We start from the raw sequence: 21,800 nt of genomic DNA, 5'->3' as shown, positions 1-21,800 counted from the left end.
AGGCCATTTTGGCCCATCATGTCCGCTCCGTCCGACATGATGAGCCGAAATGGCCTAATCCCACTTTCCAGCTCTTGGTCCGTAGCCTTGTAAGTTACAGCACTTCAAGTGCATATCCAAGTAGTTTTTAAAAAGTGGGAGGGTTTCTGCCTCTACCACCCTTTTAGGCATTGAGTTCCATACCCACATCACCCTCTGAGTGAATTTCTTTCCCCTCAAATAGGGTTTTGAACAATAAGGGAGTCAAGGGTTATGTGGAGCAGGCAGGGAAGTGGAGTTGAGGCCAAGATTAAATCAGCCATGATCTTTGTGAATGGTGGAGCAGGCTCGAAGGGTCGAATGGCCTACTCCCTGCTCATATTTCTTATGTTCTAAATCTCCTACTAATTACTTTAAATCTATGCCCCCTGGTTATTGACCCCTCTGCTAAGGGAAATAGGTCTTTCCTATCCACTCTATTTAGGCCCCTCACAATTTTATACACCTCAATAAGATCTCTCCGTACAATACAGGTATAATGTTCTGAAACCGGAAACCTCGGGACCGAGGCCATTCCGGTGTTCGGGTTTCCCCGGATTTTGGAGAAGAAATCCGATGTCCCGAATCCAGAAACCCCTGGAACTGATTTTCGGGTATTTCCGGATTTTGGAAAAGAAAATCCGACGTCCCGAATCCGGAAACCTCATGGACTATTTTCGGTTATTTCCGGATTTCGGCGACAATCCGATGTCCCGAATCCGGAAACCCTTGGGCCGACCTTCGTGTATTTCTGGATTTCGGAGCATTACATCCGACAGCCCGAATACGTCAACGTCGAGGCCAGGCCGGACTGCGTATTTTTTGGGATTCCTACTTGGAAAAAGGTATGTACAGCTTAAAAGTCCGGTTTACGGACAATATTTCCGGATTCGGACAACGACTCTTGCAATCTGCACAATGTCCGGTTTTCGGACAATTCCGGTTTTTAGAACTCTGGATTTTGGCCGTTCTACCTGTACAACATTGTGATTGGTGGTCCAGGCCCATTTGATCCCAGGATGCGCATACGCTCCAGGAATACGTGGGCCTCCTTGCTGGGCCGCGCATCTAGGCCTCGGAGTGCAAGTATTCATTCCTCCGGGACCACCAGGTAGGTACTTTTGTACAAAAAATTTTGGTCGGAGGCATCCTCCTGCAGGAAGCCTTCGACCGCAATTTTTTGCCATTACCTCAAACAGAAGCCAGATTTAAACTGGAGTATACTCAAATTATATAATGCAGGTATCACTTCTCTGCTCTGGTACTTGGCTCTGCCCAGAAAAGGACAGCCAAACAATTAACCTCATTTAACCAAAGGATTGTCAGCCTTAAAGTTACTCTAGTTTAACACAAGGATGGCAATTCTGGACAAAAATGGCCTCCAGGATGTAGTATGACAAATTTTGCATAGGAGTAATTATAGTTTTCAGATTCCAGTCCTTTCAAAATTTCTAGCTGAACAGAGTGTTGGGTGCACCAGTAGTTTGGTACACTAATGCTAGAGTGATAGAACTGTGAGGCTGTCTAAAGAACTTCACATTTAACTTGTGTCAGCACACATCACTGGTGTCATTTGGACTCGGTAAATGAATATGAAATTAATTGTTTCTTTGTTTATATGTAATTCATTAGTACGGGAACATGTTGAGGTAATAAGATTTTTTTTAAATTCCTTCTCAGGATGTGGACTATGATGATACTCCCACAATTATATTAGGAAGGCAAATCGAGGATATTGACCAGCAATGATGAATTTACTACAATAAATGTCCAAGTCAGGATGGTGTGTAATTTGGAAGGGAATTTGGGAGGGAATGGTGTTCCTGAGATATTGCTGCTCTTGTCCTTCTTGGTGGTTGAGATTGTAGGGAGGATACTTTCAAAGTAACCTTGGTGCATTGCTGCAGTGCATCCTATAGATAATACACAACGCAGCAATAGTACGTTGGTGATGAAGGGGATGGAGATTAAGTGTGGTGACAAAGATACCAATCAAGTGAACTTCTTTATTCTGGATGGGGTTAAGCTTCGAGTATTGTTGCAGATGCCCTCATCCAGGCAACTGATGATTGTTCCATCACACACCTGCCCTGAGAATTGTAGATGGTGAGACCGGTTTTGAGGGGTTAGGAGAGTGAGCCACTAATTAGAGTACCCAGCCTGTTACACAGAGATAGGAGCAGCTATTGGCCATTTGAGCCTGCTCTGCCATTCAATAAGATCATGGCTGATCTTCAACCTCAACTCCATCTTCCCCAACTATTCCCATATCCCTCAATTCCATTAATATCCAAAAATCTATCGATTTCGGTCTTGAATATACTCAACGACTGGGCATCCACAGCCCTCTGGGGCAGAGAATTCTAAAGATTCACAACCTTTTCAATGAAGAAATTTCTCATCAGTCCTAAATGGACGACCATTTATTCTGAGACTGTGACCCCTAGTTCTAGACTGCCCGGCCAGAGAAAAGATCCTCCCAGCATCTACCCTGTCAAGCCCTGTAAGAATTTTATGTTACAATGAGATCACTTCTCATTCAACTAATCGCTAGGGAATATAGGCCTGGTCTACTCAATCTCTCCTCATAGGACATTATTATATTAATATTGTCTTCAACTGTCTTGAAATGAACTGCAATCCACAAACCTGCATCTCCCCTTTCTCTCCTGGTTTTGCTGGTTTTGCTGCCTCTGATGCTGCAAGCTTCACACTGTCCTTACTGCAGTGCAATAAAACTTCCACCACATACAAGGGATCCAGCTCTCCTGTATTTGGCTGTGAATATGAACAAGGATGCAAAAATGTAACCAGAGTTTAAATTCCTTTCAGTATATTTTTAATATTTACATATATTTTCTATCACCCTGTATAGATATCCTGCAAATCATAAAGAAACTAAACATCTGAATAAAACTACCAAGTTTAAAAAAAAGACTTCCAACACAAAGATTTTAGAACCCAGATGTCTACTTGTGAAGCTATGATATTATTAAATTAATATCACAAAGTGTTTGTAAATGTAATAAAGCTGTATGACAGGATTTGTTGAATTAATGGTGAAGAGGCTTACTAGATTTGAAGTAGTGATAAAACAAAAAGCTCTAAGTTGGGTCATTGACAACTGGAGATCTAGTGGGATATGTTTTGTGTTCTGTATTGTTTATACGATTGATAAATTGATATGGAGGAATGCACTTTTTGGAGGAATGTATTTATTGCAATCTAAGAAAATTGCTGATGCGATCAAACTGTGGTCAGATGATGATTCTATGGATGACTGCATTCAAAAAGATGTGGAACAAATCAATATTTTGTTCTAAGTAATGGCAGATGAATTTTAAATCCGATTGCTGCAAGGTTATGCACATTGAAGCAGGAAATAACAATTTGTATTCATATAGCGCATGTAACACAGTAAAATGCCCCACAGTGCTTCACAGGTGCATTCTGAAACAAAATTTGACACAGCCACAGGAGGAGACATTAGGGCAGATATAGAGGAAGGTCTTAAGGAGCATCTTAAAGGAAGAAAGGGAAGGAGAGAGGTTATTGGGGGGGGGGGGGAATTCCCATTGTTCCCAGAAGGGTCGAGAACCAGAGGACACAGGTTTAAGGTGATTGCCAAAAGAAGCAAAGGCGACATAAGAAATTGCTTTTTTAATGCAGCGAGTGGTTAAGATCTGGAATACACTTCCTGAAAGGGTGGTGGAGGCAGACCCAATCTTATCTTTCGAAAGGGAATTGGATAATTTTCTGAAGGAAAAGAATTTGCAGAGCTACGGGGAAAGGGCAGTGGAGTGGGACAAGCAGAGAGCCGGTACGAGCTCAACGGGCTGAATGGCCTTCAGTGCTGTAACCATTCTATGATTCTATGAGGCGTTGCTTAACCTGGAGCAGTGTCAGTGAGCACAAAGGGGATGAGTGAACGGGACTTGGTGCGAGTTAGGAAACAGCCAGCAGTTTTGAATGACGGCGGGTAGAATGTGATAGCCCAGCCAGGAGTGCGTTGGAACAGTCACGTCTAGAGATAAACAAAGGCATGATGAGGGCTTCAGCAGGGGCAGAGCCGGGCAATGTCCTGGAGGTGGAAATAGGCGTTCTTGGTGATAGGGCGGATGTGTGGTCGGAGGCGCATCTCAGGGTCAAATATGACATCAAGTTTGCGAACAGTTCGGTTCAGACAGTTGCCAGGGAGAGGGATGGAGTCAGTGGCTAGGGAATGGAGTTTGCATTGGGGACATTGGGTTCAGTCTTCCCAATATTTCATGGCAATAGTAGTTGTGACAAGCATAGATTCCTAACCTCATCATTTAGCCATATAAGTTGTAGGTATGAGCCATTGATGTTGGAAGTATCAGTTGTTCATTTGAGCATTTTTTTTAAACCTTAGGGTGAGCAGTGTCTGGGAGTTTGTTGAGAAAAATGGTAGCACAGAGCTATTCTTTAGATGCTGCATTTCAGGTTGTACAGTGTTTTCTTAAAATAACCATCATAAATAATAAGGGAACATTTGTGGCTACTCATCAAGTAGTTGTCACTGATTAAATAAATTCAGGGAGAAGTTGCTCTTTAACGGAAAAAAACTTTTTACTGCCAGCTGTAATCTAAGCCAGATTTTCTACTGCAAACACAGCTATATAAAAAAGTGTGTGACTTTCAGAGTTCCCTTTCTTCTCGGAGGTCTGTAATTACAGTTGAGAAAATGGGCTGGCCATAAACGAGGTATGGGAGGTGGAAGATTTTTGCCTTATAGCTTACAATACTGGAGATAAAACCATCTGTAACTAACTAGCAAGGTTTTTTTCATTTGGCAATTAATCAGTTAAGAGATAGATAGATAATAGGTAGCCATTGTTTATTTGCTCTTTGGCTGGAAAGGTGCAACTGTTCAAAAAAATTACCAGGCTGAGAGACACACACACTATCATTTGGGATTGCTGACCCACCAGATGCTGAGAGTTTGCTGTCGAGGCATTTTATCCAGGGTGTGGATCCTCAGCTCCATGCTTAGAGCTCACTTGATAAGAAATAAATACTGAAACCTTTTCCCTGTTACAAAATTCCCTTCTTGCTGTACTGCTGTACAGGTGGTGGTAAACAATGAGCTCCATAACAGTTTGGTCGGAGGTAAAACCTTGCAAAGATATGTTTTTTAAATTTGTTCTTGGGATCTGGGAGCCGCTGGCAAGGTTGCCCTTTATTGTCCATCCCCAGTTACCCAAAGAAAGTATGGGCCGCCTTCTTGAATTGCTGCAGTACTTGTGCTGATGGTACTCCCACATAATGATTGTTAGTATTGCGGGAATTGCAGTATTGATCTGACAATGATAAAGGAACAGCAATGCATGTTCAAGTCAAGATGGAGCACAGTTTGGAGGTGATGGTGTTCAAATGATATTGCTGTTCTCTGTGCAAGAGGTCCCGGAAGATAGATTCTGTTGAACAAACATTGGTGAGTTGCTGCAGAGGATCCTGTACATCATACATACTGAGCCAGTGAATCACTGGTAAAGAGAGTGGATACTGAATTCAGTGGCAGGGGCACCAAGAGCAAACTGCTCTTTCCTGAACACAGCTAAGCATCTTAGTGTTGCACCTATTCGGGAGAGTATTCCATCACACTCTTGCCATAAGCACTGTAGATGATGGACAGTAGATGAGCCAGTGTTGACATGGCTGACCCAGTTAAGCTTCTGAATTAAAGCTGTCCAAGCTCGAGTAGTTTGTGGTTTCATTAATTCAATTAAGAGAGCTATTTCTGAAATCCATGACAGCTTTGATACATTTCATTTTGTTATTTTGAAACAGAGATAATAAGTTAAGTAAAGTTATAATCCAGTGAAATATACGGTGTTTCCTTTTGCTTGTTTGCCTCAATAAACTTATTTCCTGATTTGCAGTCTGAAATATATGGCCTGGCAGACTATTGCTTGCTTGTTACTAGGAGAAATTAGGAGCTTATGGTGGCACTCCATATTATTTTCAGTGTGCACCGCATTGCTATATGTTAATAGTCCATCCTGTGGTCTGCTAGCCCAGTTTCCTTGGCGCATAAGGTCACATTTCAGTTCACAGGGAGTGTAGCTTTTCCTGTGGAAATGGATACGTGTGTAGAGAATGAGATAAGGTATTTAGAGTGCCACCAAATCATAACAGGATATTTGACATTTGCTGAATGAAAGTATCCCTCACACACCATAATAAGTTGTCCAACCATGTTTTTGCATTATATAGTGGCTTCAAGGTGCTTCACAGATGTGTAAGGAAAAGATGAACACCAAGCTAAGAAGGCGATATCATGAGATATTAAGTATTCCACCAGAGCATGTTAGATTCCTAGGAGTAGCATCAGGTGTACCTAAAGATGAGGTGCCAATGTGCAACTCAGGACTACATGCATGCTAAATAGTGCAACCAGCATGCTATCGACAGCGCGAAGCAATTGCACAACCAACAGATCAGATTCAAAGCTCTGCAGTTATGAATAGTGGTGGACACTTAAACAACTAACAGGAGGAGGAAGAACATAAGAACATAAGAATTAGGAACAGAAGTAGGCCATCTAGCCCCTCGAGCCTGCTCCGCCATTCAATAAGATCATGGCTGATCTGGTCGTGGACTCAGCTCCACTTATCCGCCCTCTCCCCGTAACCCTTAATTCCCTTATTGCTTAAAAATCTATCTATCTTTGACTTGAAAACATTCAATGAGCCAGCCTCAACTGCTTCCTTGGGCAGAGAATTCCACAGATTCACAACCCTCTGGGAGAAGAAATTCTTTCTCAACTCGGTTTTAAATTGGCTCCTCCGTATTTTGAGGCTGTGCCCCCTAGTTCTAGTCTCCCCCACCAACCTCTCTGCCTCTATCTTGTCTATCCCTTTCATGATTTTAAATGTTTCTATAAGATCACCCCTCATCCTTCTTGAACTCCAACGAGTAAAGACCCAGTCTACTCAATCGATCATCATAAGGTAACCCCCTCATTTCTCGAATCAGCCTCGTGAATCGTCTCTGTACCCCTTCCAAAGCTCGTATATCCTTCCTTAAGTAAGGTGACCAAAACTGCACGCAGTACTCCAGGTGCGGCCTTACCAATACCTTATACAGTTGCAGCAACACCTCCCTGCTTTTGTACTACATCCCTTTCGCAATGAAGGCCAACATTTCATTTGCCTTCCTGATTACCTGCTGCACCTGTAAACTAACCTTTTGGGCTCCAAAAAGAGTTTCATGCTCCATGAACATCCCCATCCTCAATGATGGCGGAGCCCAGCACGTAAAAGACAAGGCTGAAGCGTTTGGAACCATCTTCAGTCAGAAGTGCTGAGTGGATGACCCACCTCGGCCTCCTCCTGAGGGTCCCACATCACAGAAGCCAGTCTTCAGCCAATTCAATTCACTCCATGTGCTATCAAGAAACGGCTGAGCGCACTGGATACAGCAAAGGCTTTGGGCCCTGACAACATCCCGGCTGTTGTGCTGAAGGCATGTGCTCCAAAACTAGCTGCGTCTCTAGACAAGCTAATCTAGTACAGCGACAACAGTGGCATCTGCCCAACAATGTGGAAAACTGCCCAGGTATGTCCAGTCCACAAAAAGCAGGATAAATCCAATCTGATCAATTACCACCCCATCAGCATACTCTCAATGATCTAAATGATGGAAGTTGTCGTCGACAGTGCTATCAAGCGGCACTTACTCACTAATAACCTGCTCACCGATGTTCAGTTTGGGTGCCACCAGGACCACGTGCCTCTAGACCTCATTACAGCCTTGGTCTAAACATGGAGAAAAGAGCAGAATTCCAGGTGAGGTGAGTGATTGCTCTACAGTGACTCCAGGGATTTGAGCACAAAGAAAATCTAGGCTGACTCTCCAGTGCAATGCTGAGGGAGCACTGCACCATCGGAGGTGCTGTCTTTCGGATGTTAAACCAAGGCCCCCGCCTGCTCGCTCAAGTGAACATAATAGATCTGATGGCACTATTTCAAAGAAGAGCAGGGGAGTTTTCCCTGGTGTCCTGGCCAATATTTATCCCTCAATCAACATAACAAAGAAAGATTATCTGGTCATTATCACACTGCTGTTTGTGGGAACTTGCTTGTGCTCAAATTGGCTGCCGCGTTTCCTATATTACAACGGTGACCACACTCCAAAATGTACTGCATTGGCTGTAAAGCGCTTTGAGGCGTCTGGTGGTCGTGAAAGGTGCTATATAAATCCAAGTTTTTCTTGACATCAAGGCAGCATTTGACTGAATGTGGCATTAAGAAGCCCAAGTAAAATTGAAGTCAAAGGGAATTGGGGGAAAACTCTCCACTGGCTGGAGTCATACCTAGCACATAGGAAGATGGTTGTGGTTGTTAGAGGCCAATAATCACAGTACCCGGACGTCATTGCAAGAGTTCTTCAGGGCAGTGTCCTCGGCCCAGCCATCTTCAGATGCTTCATCAATGACCTTCCCTCTATCATAAGGTCAGAAGTGGGCATGTTCGCTGATGATTGCAATGTTCAGTTCCACTCGCAACTCCTCAGATAATAAAGCAGTCCTTGCCCGCATGTAGCAAGACCCAGATGACATTTAGGCTTTGGATGATAAGTGGCAAGTAACATTTACGCCACGCAAGTGCCAGGCAATAACTATCTCCAACAGAAGAGTCTTACCACCGCTGCATGACATTTAACGGTATTACCATCACCAAATTCCCCACCATCAATACCCTGGGGGTCACCATTGACCAGAAACTTAACTGGACCAGCCACATATATACTGTGGAAACAAAAAGAGGTCAGAGGCTGGGTATTCTGCGGCGGGTGTCTCACCTCGTGACTCCCCAAAGCCTTTCCACCATTTACAAGGCACAAATCAGGAGTGTGATGGGATACTCTCCACTTGCCTGGATGAGTGTAGTTTCAACAACAATTAAGAAGCTCAACACCATCCCGGACAAAGCAGCCAACTTGATTAGGTGCCCATCCACCACCACATTCACTCCCTCCACAATCAGCGCACCAGGGCTGCAGCATCTACAAGATGCACTGCAGCAGCTTGCCAAGGCTTCTTCGACAGCCCCTCCCAAACCCGTGACCTCTACCACCTGGAAGGACATGGGTAACAAGTGCATTGGACTTCCATCACTTCTCAGAACCCCTCCAAAGTCACACCCCATCCTGACTTGGATATATTGCCGATCCTTTATCGTCACTGGGTCAAAATGCTGGAACTCCCTCCCCAACGATACGGACTGCAGCAGTTCAAGACGACGGCTCACCAGCACCTTCTCAATGTCAATTAGGAATGGGTAATAAGTGCTGGCCTTGCCAACAACGCCCACATCCCATGAACGAATACAAATAAAACCCTGAGCTGGACAACAGAGGAGAGTGTTTGGAAAGTATAGTGCCGTTGACCATGTCTGCGGCTATAGTAGGTTGAAGAGAATAAGGCGTAATATTACACCATTGTCACAGAGAATGTAATGGCCAGAGAGAGCCATTTCAGTGCTGTGGGAGGGGCATAAACCTGATTGGGGAGATGAAAACTGGGAGTTTCTGGAGGATGGAAATGGTTCTGAGAGATGACAATATGTTCAAGGACCTTGGAGATCGGCTGATATGTTGCAAGGAGCGATAGGTTGAGGCTGTTCTTTTTTTTTGAAGAGTTACTTTGAAAGGGAGGGGATGAGGTCGGGAGAGTGGGAAAAAACAGTGCCTGAAGAAAGGGAAGCATTTACAATGTCAGATAACATGGGAGCCAGGAAGGGAAGTTATGTAGTCAGCAGTTTAGAGGGAATACATGTCTCTGGATGGGATTAGTACGGAGATGGCATGGAAGGTGGGTGGGGAGCCTGGTTTGTCACGCGATCCTTACGCTGCCTGCGCTTGTTTTCTGCATGCTCTCAACGATGTGGCTCGAGGTGCTCAGCACCCTCCCGGATGCTTTGCCTCCACTTAGGGCGGTTATTGGTCAGGGATTCCCAGGTGTCGATGGGGATGTTGCACTTTATCAAGGAGGTTTTGAGGCCGTCCTTGAAACGTTTCCTCTGCCCACCTGGGGATCGCTTGCTGTGTAGGAGTTCTGAATAGAGTGCTTGCTTTGGGAGTCTCGTGTCGGGCATGCGGACAATGTGGCCCGCCCAACGGAGCTGGTTGAGTGTGGTCAGTGCTTCGATGCTGGGGATGTTGGCCTGATCGAGAACACTGATGTTGGTGCATCTATCCTCCCAAGGGATTTGCAGGATCTTGTGGAGACATCATTGGTGGTATAGGGAAGCAGCAGTGGCAGCGAACTTGATGGTCTCTATGTTGATGTTTAAAAAGTCGGTGAGCTTTTTGCACTGTTGTGCACTATCCTAAAAACAAGTTTATTCAAAATTCCTCAACCACAAAACAATAACGATTCCCGTGGAGTCTAACGGGACGGTCGGTCTGTGAGTAATGCTATCATTTGAAGAATGAAGGTGTTTTACTTTTTTCGGTTTCCCCCTTACATACAAAAGGAGGAAGGTGCATTATTGTAGGAGCAGGAAAGCCCAAACTAAAAGGTACTAAAATAGATCTGCCAGAACTTTGCTCTGGTTGTTGGCCAAATTTTAATAATCTGGTATGAGGGGGTACTCTGTGGGTGCCTATACATGTATTCAATTGAAACCTAATTAACAGCTATGGACCACTAAGATGTTCACTGGCTAAATGGTATAAAGCAAAGTACACTCCATTCGCCATTCCACCGCACACTACTTTCCCAGCAGATTCTGAGGCATTCAGTGTATGAACAAATTAAGATGCATTTATAAAGGACCTTTCATGATCTCAGGACGTTCCAAAGCATTTTACAGTCAATTAAATACTTTTGAATTGTAGGCACTGTGGTAATGTAGGAAAATTAGCAGTCAGTTTGTGCACCCAAGATCGTTTTAACAGCAATGACATTACAGACCAGATGATCTGTTTTAGCAGTGTTGTTGGAGAGATAAATGTTGGTGAGCACACCGGGAAAACTCCTCTGCTCTTATTCAATTAGTAACATGGGATCTTTTACATCCGCTCAAAAGGATAGACGGGGCTTTGGTTTAACGTCTCATCCGAAAGATGGCACCAGTGGAAGGTGTTAAGGATTGATCTGTGTGGGACTCGAGGTAATAGTGCGAGGGTGGGAAGAGAAGCCATTGGGGGAGAGAGAGAGAGAGAGAGAGAGAGAGAGAGAGAGAGGAGAGAGAGAGAGATAGGAGATATATATTATGTTGCTTTAGATGTTTAAGCAATAATTGACAATCAGCAAACATGCAAAATCCAACCTGTGGCATTAAGTGCATGGAACTAATTATTGATAACCACATGCTTTTATCATTGTCAAGTTATTCCTTCAAGTTATTGCTTTGAAGCAGCACAATGCTTAGACAAATATTCCAATAAACACATTGTTTTTCAGTGAGTACACTATGCTCCTATAAATGCTATTTATACACTTTATTAATCCAGTTTACCTTAACATTCGATTTCTTATTGAAATTTATGACAACTCCCCAACCAAAGTCGTCGTCATCATTTTTCACCTAAAAGACAAAAGGTTATTGCAGTTTACCCCAAATCCTGTTTTTCTAAGTATTTCACATCATATAACAGATTATGACATATTATTGACAAGCCACAAACTAGATTGAAAAAAAATACTATTACTGTTAAATTGCCCACTCCAGAAGAGTTTTTTCCTGAAGAAATATCAGGAGTGAACCCACTGCTACAATAATGGAAACAACTTTTCAAACTGCTGTGAAGTTATGCATGCAATGTCACATCTAATGAGTGTTCTTGCTTCAAAATTTTGATTAACAGATTAAAGCATGCAATTTGTTTCAACATGTCAAAAATCACTACTACTGAAAAGAACTGGATTCTCAACTCGGTGACTCAAGCTTAAATTCCTGTTTCAATAACCATTACGCAGTTATTTCAGGAGCAATGTTGCAGGGCAGCCTGTTCATCGGTGGAAGGGCAGGGGAGAGAGTCATAAAAGTGCTACCAACAGAAAGTAGAACGAGACAATTAGAATTGTAAAAGCCTAGATTTGAAATACCATGCAATATGTTTCCCTCTAATCTCACCGTGGCATATATCACAGTTCCTTCATCGTCACTGGGTCAAAATCATGGAACTCCCTATGTAACAGCACTGTGGGAGGACCTTCATCATACGAACTGCAGCGGTTCAAGAAGGTGGCTCACTACCTCCTTCTCAAGGACAACTAGAGATCTTCAATAGATGCTGGTTATGCCAGCAATGCCCACATCCCGTGAATGGATACATTTTTAGAAATGTTTTTGTAAGCAGTTTTTGCCTGTTATTTTCTATTTTACATAGACTTACATTCCATATGCAGCATAGAAACTGGCCATTTCTAGTCTGTGCTGATGGTTATATTCCACATACATTTTACTTCAGACTGGTTCAACAATGGAATGTGCGAAATAAAAGAAAGTTAAATTGGTTCGAGCAGGATTCAATAGATAATGGTGGGAGGAAATGACAATGAGGATGGAAAGGCTGCTTGGCTCTTTGCCTCCATGTATAGTGTGATGTGGGTTGCATCACTGTCTCTTGCTGGAATTCAAAGCAATGAGAAAACAAATAACAATGGTGTAAGCATACCTTAACAAGTCTGCCTGGCTGAAGAAATGGTAAGCAGTATTTTGGTTTGTGTATATATTCCTCAATTTCTTTACCCAGTTTAGCTAGCTGCTGTCGTATTTTGTAGTAAGTAACGACATTTTCTTCATTGGGAATTTCAATTTCATTGTACTGCCCTTCCAGTATCTTGACCTCTGTAAAATAGATCACATGTTGAGTTACACAAGGTGACACCATATTTACATATTTCAAGTATTCATTAATTATGAAACAATTGGTCAAATAAATTTAATGTTCATAAATTATAACACACTAGTTATTATCATGTGGCACACAGGATCTCAGAATGCAGCATTTCATCAGAAGGTGGATCTTCTGTGGCACTGCTTACACTATGGGCCCAAGTTTCCACAGGATAAAAAACGGGCGCCCCTCCAAGCTGGGCGCCCGTTTTTCACGCCTAAAATAAACCTCGCAATTCTGGAGCGTTCTGCAGCTCCTTGTCTGCCTGGCGCTGCGCCCAGGGGGCGGAGCCTACGCTCGCGCCGATTTTGTACGTGGGAGGGGGCGGGTACTATTTAAATTAGTTTTTTTTCCTGTTGGCAACGCTGCGCATGTGCGTTGGAGCGTTCGCGCATGTTCAGTGTGAAAAAAACATTGGCACTCGGCCATTTTTGTAGTTCTTTGTAGCTGTTTAATTTTTGAACAGTTTTTTAATAAAAGCACATTAGCACTTGCAGCCTTCTCACTGTCTCCTTCCCCCCTCCCCCGTGGGAACAAAACGGCTGTTCCCTTCCCCCCCTCCCCTCCACGGGAACGAAGCGACTGTTTCCTTCCCCCCCCCCCTCCCCTCCATGGGAACGAAGCGGCTGTTTAATTCCCCCCCTCCCCTCCACGGGAACGAAGCGACTGTTTAATTCCCCCCCCCCTCCCACGGGAACGAAGCGACTGTTTAATTCCCCCCCCTCCCCTCCACGGGAACGAAGCGACTGTTTAATTCCCCCCCCCCCCTCCACGGGAACGAAGCGACTGTTTAATTCCCCCCCCCCTCCACGGGAACGAAGCGACTGTTTAATTTCCCCCCCCCCCCTCCACGGGAACGAAGCGACTGTTTAATTTCCCCCCCCCCCCCTCCACGGGAACGAAGCGACTGTTTAATTCCCCCCCCCTCCACGGGAACGAAGCGACTGTTTAATTCCCCCCCCCCCTCCACGGGAACGAAGCGACTGTTTAATTCCCCCCCCCCCCTCCACGGGAACGAAGCGACTGTTTAATTCCCCCCCCCCCCTCCACGGGAACGAACGCCTGCAGAATTCTCCGTGCCTGAAGCACTTTCACACAGGTAGGAAGATGGTTTATTTTATCTTTTCTTTGCTTATAAATGTTTATTCAGGTTGGATTTATTTGTATAATATTTGTAGAAGTATAAATAAGGATTTATTGTAGAATTTAATGAGTTCCCTCCCCCCCCACCTCGTTCTGGACGCCTAATTTGTAACCTGCGCCTGATTTTTTAATGTGTAGAACAGGTTTTTTCAGTTCTACAAAAATCTTCACTTGCTCCATTCTACTTTAGTTTGGAGTACGTTTTCACTGTGGAAACTTTCAAATCAGGCGTCAGTGGCCGGACACACCCCCTTTTGAAGAAAAAATTCTGTTCCAAAGTAGAACTGTTCTACCTGACTAGAACTGCAGAAAAAGAAATGTGGAGAATTGCGATTTCTAAGATAGTCCGTTCTCCACCAGTTGCTCCTAAAAATCAGGCGCAAATCATGTGGAAACTTGGGCCCTATATGTTATCTGGAAGAGAGATCTGGATTTTTAAGAATTTGGGAAATGTAGACAATGCTCAGTGCACCAATGGTGGAGGGGATGCATATTGGATCCAATGGCAGGGACACCGATCAAGTGTCCTGCTGTCCTGGATGGTGTGAAGCTTCTTAAATGTTGCTGCAACTTCACTAATCCAGGCGAGTGGTGAGTATTCTATGACACTCTTGACTTCTGCCTTGGTGGGGAGGCATTAATCAGTGAGGTGGTGAGGCACTCACTGCACAATATTCAGCCTTTGCCCTGCTTCTGCAGCTAGGGTGTTGAGATGGCTGACCTAGTTAAGGTTCTGGTCAATGGCAACTCTAAGGTACTGGTGGTGGGGGACTTCGTGATTATGGTGCCGTTCAAAGACAGGGAGAAGTGGTGGGCTTTTTCTTGTTGGAGACTAAACACAAATTTTAATGTTACAATAGACAAAGATAGAGCGCAACGTTTGTAGTTTTTTTCCAGGACTACACAGTATTCTTCTATAAAAGCATCGTGCAACTTACTTCATTCAAACTTCTTAATATCCAAATTGAGGACGAGACCAGGGAATTAGTAATGGGGAACATGGAGATGGTAGAAACTCTGAATAAATATTTTGTGTCAGTCTTTATGGTAGAGGACACTAACAATAGAAACATAGAAAATAGGTGCAGGAGTAGGCCATTCGGCCCTTCGAACCTACACTACCATTCAATATGATCATGGCTGATCATGCAACTTCAGAACCCCATTCCTGCTTTCTCTCCATACCCCTTGATCCCTTTAGCCATAAGGGCCACATCTAACTCCCTTTTGAATATATCTAACGAACTGGCCTCAACAACTTTCTGTGGTAGAGAATTCCACAGGTTCACAATTCTCTGAGTGAAGAAGTTTCTCCTCAGCTCAGTCCTAAATGGCTTACCCCTTATCCTTAGACTGTGACTCCTGGTTCTGGACTTCCCCAACATCGGGAACATTCTTCCTGCATCTAACCTGTCCAATCCCGTCAGAATTTTATATGTTTCTATGAGATCCCCTCTCATTCTTCTAAATTCCAGTGAATATAAGCCTAGTCGATCCAGTTTTTCTTCATATGTCAGTCCCACCATCCCGGGAATCAGTCTGGTGAATCTTCGCTGCACTCCCTCAATAGCAAGAATGTCCTTCCTCAGATTAGGAGACCAAAACTGTACACAATATTCAAGGTGTGGCCTCACCAAGGCCCTGTACAACTGCAATAAGACCTCCCTGCTCCTATACTCAAATCCTCTCGCTATGAAGGCCAACATACCATTTGCCTTCTTCACCGCCTGCTGTACCTGCATGCCAATTTTCAATGACTGATGTACCATGACATCCAGGCCTCGTTGCACCTCCCCTTTTCCTAATCTGTCACCATTCAGATAATATTCTGCCCTCCTGTTTTTGCCACCAAAGTGGATAATCTCACATTTATCTATATTATATGCAACTGCCATGCATTTGTCCAGTCACTAAACTGTCCAAGTCACCCTGCAGCCTCTTAACATCCTTCTCACAGCTCAAACTGCCACCCAGCTTAGTGTCATCTGCAAACTTGGGAGATATTACATTCAATTCCTTCGTCTAAATCCTTAATGTATATTGTATATTCCGACAGTGGATAGTCTAGGGGCTATGGGGGGAGAAACTTAACACAATAACAATCACTAAGGAGGTGGTACTCAGTAAGATAATGGCAGATAAATCCCCTGGACCTGATGGCTTGCATCCTAGGGTCTTAAGAGAAGTAGCGGCAGAGATTGTGGATGCATTGGTTGTAATTTACCAAAATTCCCTGGATTCTGTTGAGGTCCCAGCAGATTGGAAAACTGCAAATGTAACACCCCTATTTAAAAAAGGAGGCAGACAAAAAACAGGAAACTATAGACCAATTAGCCTAACATCTGTGGTTGGGAAAATGTTGGAGTCCATTATTAAAGAAGCAGTAGCAGGACATTTGGAAAAGCAAAATTCAGTCAGGCAGAGTCAGCATGGATTTATGAAGGGGAAGTCATGTTTGACAAATTTGTTGGAGTTCTTTGAGGATGTAACGAACAGGGTGGATAAGCGGGAACCAGTGGATGTGGTGTATTTGGACTTCCAGAAGGCATTTGACAAGGTGCCACATAAAAGGTTACTGCACAAGATAAAAGTTCACTGGGTTGTGGGTAATATATTAGCATGGATAGAGGATTGGCTAACTAACAGAGAACAGAGTCGGGATAAATGGTTCATTCTCTGGTTGGCAAACAGTAACTAGTGGGGTGCCGCAGGGATCAGTACTGGGACCCCAACTATTTACAATCTAACTATTAATAACTTGGAAGAAGGGACTGAGTGTAACGTAGCTAAGTTTGCTGACGATACAAAGATGGAAGGAAAAGCAACGTGTGAGGACACAAAAAATCTGCAAAAGGACATAGACAGGCTAAGTGAGTGGGCAAAAATTTGGCACATGGAGTATAATGTTGGAAAGTGTGAGGTCATGCACTTTGGCAGAAAAAAATCAAAGAGCAAGTTATTATTTTAACGGAGAAAGATTGCAAAGTGCCGCAATACAGCGGGACCTTGGGGTACTTGTGCATGAAACACGAAAGTATGCAGGTACAGCAAGTGATCAGGAAGGCCAATGGTATCTTGGCCTTTATTGCAAAGGGGATGTAGTGTAAAAGCAGGGAAGTCTTACTACAGCTATATAAGGTATTGGTGAGCCCACACCTGGAATACTATGTGCAGTTTTGGTTTCCATATATACGAAAGGATATACTTGCTTTAGAGGCAGTTTAGAGAAGGTTCACTAGGATGGTTCCGGGGATGAGGGGGTTGACTTATGAGGAAAGGTTGAGTCGGTTGGGCCTCTACTCACTGGAATTCAGAAGACCGAGAGGTGATTTTATCGAAACGTATAAGATTATGAGGGGCTTGACAAGGTGGATGCAGAGAGGATGTTTCCACTGATGGGAGAGACTCGAACTAGAGGGCATGTCCATTTAAAACAGAGATGAGGAGAAATTTCTTCTCTGAGGGTTATAAATCTGTGGAATTCGCTGCCTCAGGGAGCTGTGGAAGCTGGGACATTGAATAAATTTAAGACAGAAATAGAAATGTTCTTAAACGATATGGCGTTATGGGGAGCGGGCGGGGAAGTGAAGCTGAGTCCATGATCAGATCAGCCATGATTTTATTTGAATGGCGGAGCAGGCTCGAGGGGCCGTATGGCCTACTCCTGTTCCGACTTCTTATGTTCTTATGAACACACATCCAGTGCTGCACCCATATAGAAAGGTTTTAACAAGCAATAGAAATTCTTCACCACTTGTGTCAAATTTTTTTCTCACTCAACCCAGCATCATGGTTCAGAACAGATGGTTTAGATTCAGATTTTTTATGCTATCAACCCGAGGGAGAACTAAATGTTTTTCCCACTATTGTTAGAATTAAACCTTTGCAGATCAAATAAAGCTTGGCAAGCACATAGTTAAGCTCCCACCAATGATTTAATTCTCAGAAGAGCACTACATCATTTTGAACATTTTCATTTCTCACACCACCTTTATGGCCTGAATTAAATTGACAAATTGCATGCAATTTCCAATGGGGATTTGGGTAAGATTCCCTGAATTCATTTCACAAAGTATAATTACAGTTGGCAGAGAAATGTTCATCTCATCAGCATGGCTGGATTTGAACCAAGATGTTCAAATCAAGACAATGGGAAAATACACTCATCCATTGTACCAAATGAATTACTGAAGTAGTAAGTTTCAAACTACAGGGATCTGTGGCAACCAAATTCATCACCTCCATGTGATACTCAAGAATTTATCCCACAAGAGGCTGCTTAAATTGATATGGAGTAAGTGACATCAGCTAACACCCAAAAGGTACCAACAGGAATTTTGGGTAGTCAAGATATTTGCCGACAAGCAGTATCTCTTCCTATGCTCGATTACTCTCTTGTTCCTCCAAGCCTCTTGCTCAACATCCCTTTCTGGCTGACTTATGTAAAACAGAGTTTCCTTACTGCTATTGGGTAATTTTACATAGGTATAGAGTTATCACAACCGCTTACACTCCAAAATCAGTTGAAATGAGTCATATCAATACACACCATTCAGCTGCCACTTCATTTAGAATGAAAGGTTTTCTTGGTCAACCACATGTCTGATACCCATTGCATGCTCAACAGTCTCCTAATGTAACTATGGAGAAATTCAAAGAAGAAATTTCCATTCGCGAAGTAGTGCATTCTATCTCCAGAGACAGTACCTACTGACTCAACTCTGAAGAACTTTAGGATAGAGCTTAACTTGCTGAAATTGCAGAGCCTGCAAGCAGCAATCATTGGGAACTTGAACTGCTTGCCCACCTACAACCACCATATTTGTGACATCAGCTAACACACAAAAGGTACCAACAGGAATTTTGGGTGGATCCTCTCCACAGATGCTGCCTGACCTGCTGAGATTTCCAGCATTTTCTGTTTTTATATCTGTTGGGGCACTCACTTGCAGGTCGCCTGGAGCTGAACCGGAAGAAGCGCATCATCTTAGAGGCAACCTAACCTCAAATAAAAACTTGCACATGGGACAGAGAACCCTTCTACTGCATGCCTAGCTCTGAACTATGATAGCAAAATGCATGGGTATATCTTACATGACGGTGAGATTCTGTTGAGCAAAGCTCCATTCACTTTCAATGTAGTACCAACTAATTGTACTCAGCTGATGTCAACATCCAAGAGAAACCCATGACTTGGAATGGATGCCTCTTGTACCTTCCAATCAAAACCACCTGCTCTCAAGCTATGCCAAGTCATCTTACAGTCAACAAGTTCTGAATGGGGATTGGTAGTATAGTGGTTATGTTACTGGACTAGTAATCCAGAGACCTGGACTAATGATCTAGAGACAGGAGTTCCAATCCCACCATGGCAGCTGGGGGAATTTTAATTCAGTTAATTAAATAAAAACCTACTAACATGAAATAGCGACCATGAAATTAAAGGACTGTTGTAAAAACCCATCTAGTTCACTAATGTCCTTCAGGAAAGGAAATCTGCAGTCCTTACCCAGTTTGGCCTATACATGATTCCAGATCCACAGCAATATGGACGACTTTTAACGGCCCAATGTCACCTTCTTAGAGTAACTAGAGATGGGCAATAAATGACAACCGTGCCAGCAACACCCAAGAATGAACTAAAAAAATTGCTCATATAATGCCATAAATTGAACTACTTTCAGGTTTGCTTAAAAGCAGCATGCAAGAGTTCATTTAGCTGCAGCTGATGGGTCAGGAACAGCGCCTTTTTTATTGTTAATGACATCTGTGTTTTGATAGTCAAAATCAATCTAATATTAAAATCAGCTTTGTATCAATTTCTCTGCACAAGCGATGAGAAATCAATTATAGCATGAGAGTGTTTATGAAGTACTTGTTATCTGCTTTTTATTATTTCATAATTATCTCTAGTGATTACATCGTGCTCCCTGGGTAGTACTTTGAGGTGAACTTTTGTTTTTGGTCCTTGGGATTCCATTTTAGACATTAGTTTGGTTTATTCTTGCTCACTGCCTTGGCCAGAGATAGAATGCCAAAGTATGTAATAAATTATTCACTTAAATGTATGTTTTATTAGCTTTTCTCAAACCTGCAAACAATTACTAGACTGATCAGATTCAGTACATCGCTTATTCTGCTTGATCCTTGATAGATGCCATGTTGGGATATTTATGACAAGGTTAGTGAACCTACTCACAGGGGGTCAACCTCAAACCAAAATACCATTACCACAATGTATCAACGACAACTGTAAAGCATCAACATTGACCGACAGAGTTATTGGGATTATAAATACCATAAAAAGAACAAAAAGCTCGATTTGACATTTATATAGTAATCATACAAGTGGGTTTACCTAGCCTATTACAAAATTTTTAAATTATACTTGAAGATTAGAGTATTACAATAACATTTATAAATGACGTTGGTACTAGGTACTTTTTAAAATTTTACTATTTTTAATGCAAACTGCAGTTTGCCTACAAAAATAGATGGGAAGTAGAAATAAGAGAACGGCGAATGATCCAGATCATGCCAAATTATGTTTAATTCTAGGTTCAAATTAAATCGTATGGCACTATAGTAATTGCCTACTCATAGAAATTTATAGCACAGAAAGAGGCTATTCGGCCTATCGTGTCCGTGCTAGCCGACAAAGAGCAATCCAGCCTAATTCCACTTTCCAGATCTTGGTCCATAGCCTTGTAGGTTACAGCACTTCAAGTGCATATCCAAGTACTTTTTAAAATGCTACGGGTTTCTGCCTCTACCACCATTTCAGGCAGTGAGTTCCAGACATCCACCACCCTCCCTCTGGGTGAAATTTTGTTTCCTCAAATCCCCTCACCACCACCTTCCTGATCACTTGTTGTACCTGCATACTAACCTTTTGTGTTTCATGCACAAGTACCCCCAGGTCCTGCTGCATTGCAGCACTTTGCAATTTTTCTCCATTTAAATAATAACATGTTCTTCGATTTCTTTTCTGCAAAAGTACATGATCTCTCACTTTCCAACATTATACTCCATCTGCCAAATTTTTGCCCACTCACTTAGCCTGTCTACGTTCTTTTGCAGATTTTTTGTGTCCCCCTCACACGTTGCTTTTCCTCCCATCTTTGTATCATCAGCAAACTTGGCTATGTTACACTCAGTCCCTTCTTCCAAGTTGTTTATATAGATTGTAAATAGTTGGGGTCCCAGCACTGATCCCTGTGGCACCCCACTAGTTACTGGTTGCCAACCAGAGAATGAACACTTCTCAGTGTCTTACCATTTATTGTATTCCCTTGCCTTGTTAGCTCTCCCCAAATGCATTACCTCACACTTTTCCGGATTGAATTCCATTTGCCACTATTCTGCCCACCTGACCAGTCCATTGATATCTTTCAGCAATCTACAGCTTTCTTCTTCACCATCAACCACATGGCCAATTTTTGTATCATCTGCAAACTTGTTAATCTTGCCCTCTACATTCAAGTCCAAAACATTGATTTTTCCACAAAAAGCAAGGGACCTACTACTGAGCCCTGTGGAACACCACTGGAATCAGCCTTCCAGTCACAAAAAAAATCCATCAACCGTTACCATTTGCTTCCTGCCTCTGAGCCCATTTTGGACCCAACTGGTCACTTTGCCTTGGATTCCATGGGCTTTTACTTTCGTGACCAGTCTGCCACGTGGGATCAAAAGCCTTGCTAAAATCCATATGCACAACATCAAACGCACTACCCTCATTGACCCTACTCGTTACCTTCTCAAAA

General features: G+C 43.0%; 1 protein-coding gene across 1 annotated transcript in view; it reads right to left on the bottom strand.

Annotated features, from left to right (window-relative positions):
• Positions 1 to 21,800, bottom strand: part of mtrex (Mtr4 exosome RNA helicase) — a 266,450-nt gene that overhangs the window by 81,736 nt on the left and 162,914 nt on the right. The window contains exons 17-19 of the mRNA XM_070868803.1: positions 12,670 to 12,842; positions 11,508 to 11,576; positions 2,668 to 2,796 (exon numbers count right to left, since the gene is read on the bottom strand). Coding sequence (XP_070724904.1) covers positions 2,668 to 2,796; positions 11,508 to 11,576; positions 12,670 to 12,842 — 371 coding nt within the window. The remainder of the gene's footprint in view (positions 1 to 2,667; positions 2,797 to 11,507; positions 11,577 to 12,669; positions 12,843 to 21,800) is intronic.

The sequence above is a fragment of the Pristiophorus japonicus genome, chromosome 2 (assembly GCF_044704955.1).
Source record: "Pristiophorus japonicus isolate sPriJap1 chromosome 2, sPriJap1.hap1, whole genome shotgun sequence".
In the NCBI taxonomy this organism is placed as follows: Eukaryota; Metazoa; Chordata; class Chondrichthyes; family Pristiophoridae; genus Pristiophorus; species Pristiophorus japonicus.
The sequence above is the reverse complement of the archived record's forward strand: the minus strand, read 5'-3'. Positions and strand labels throughout refer to the sequence as shown.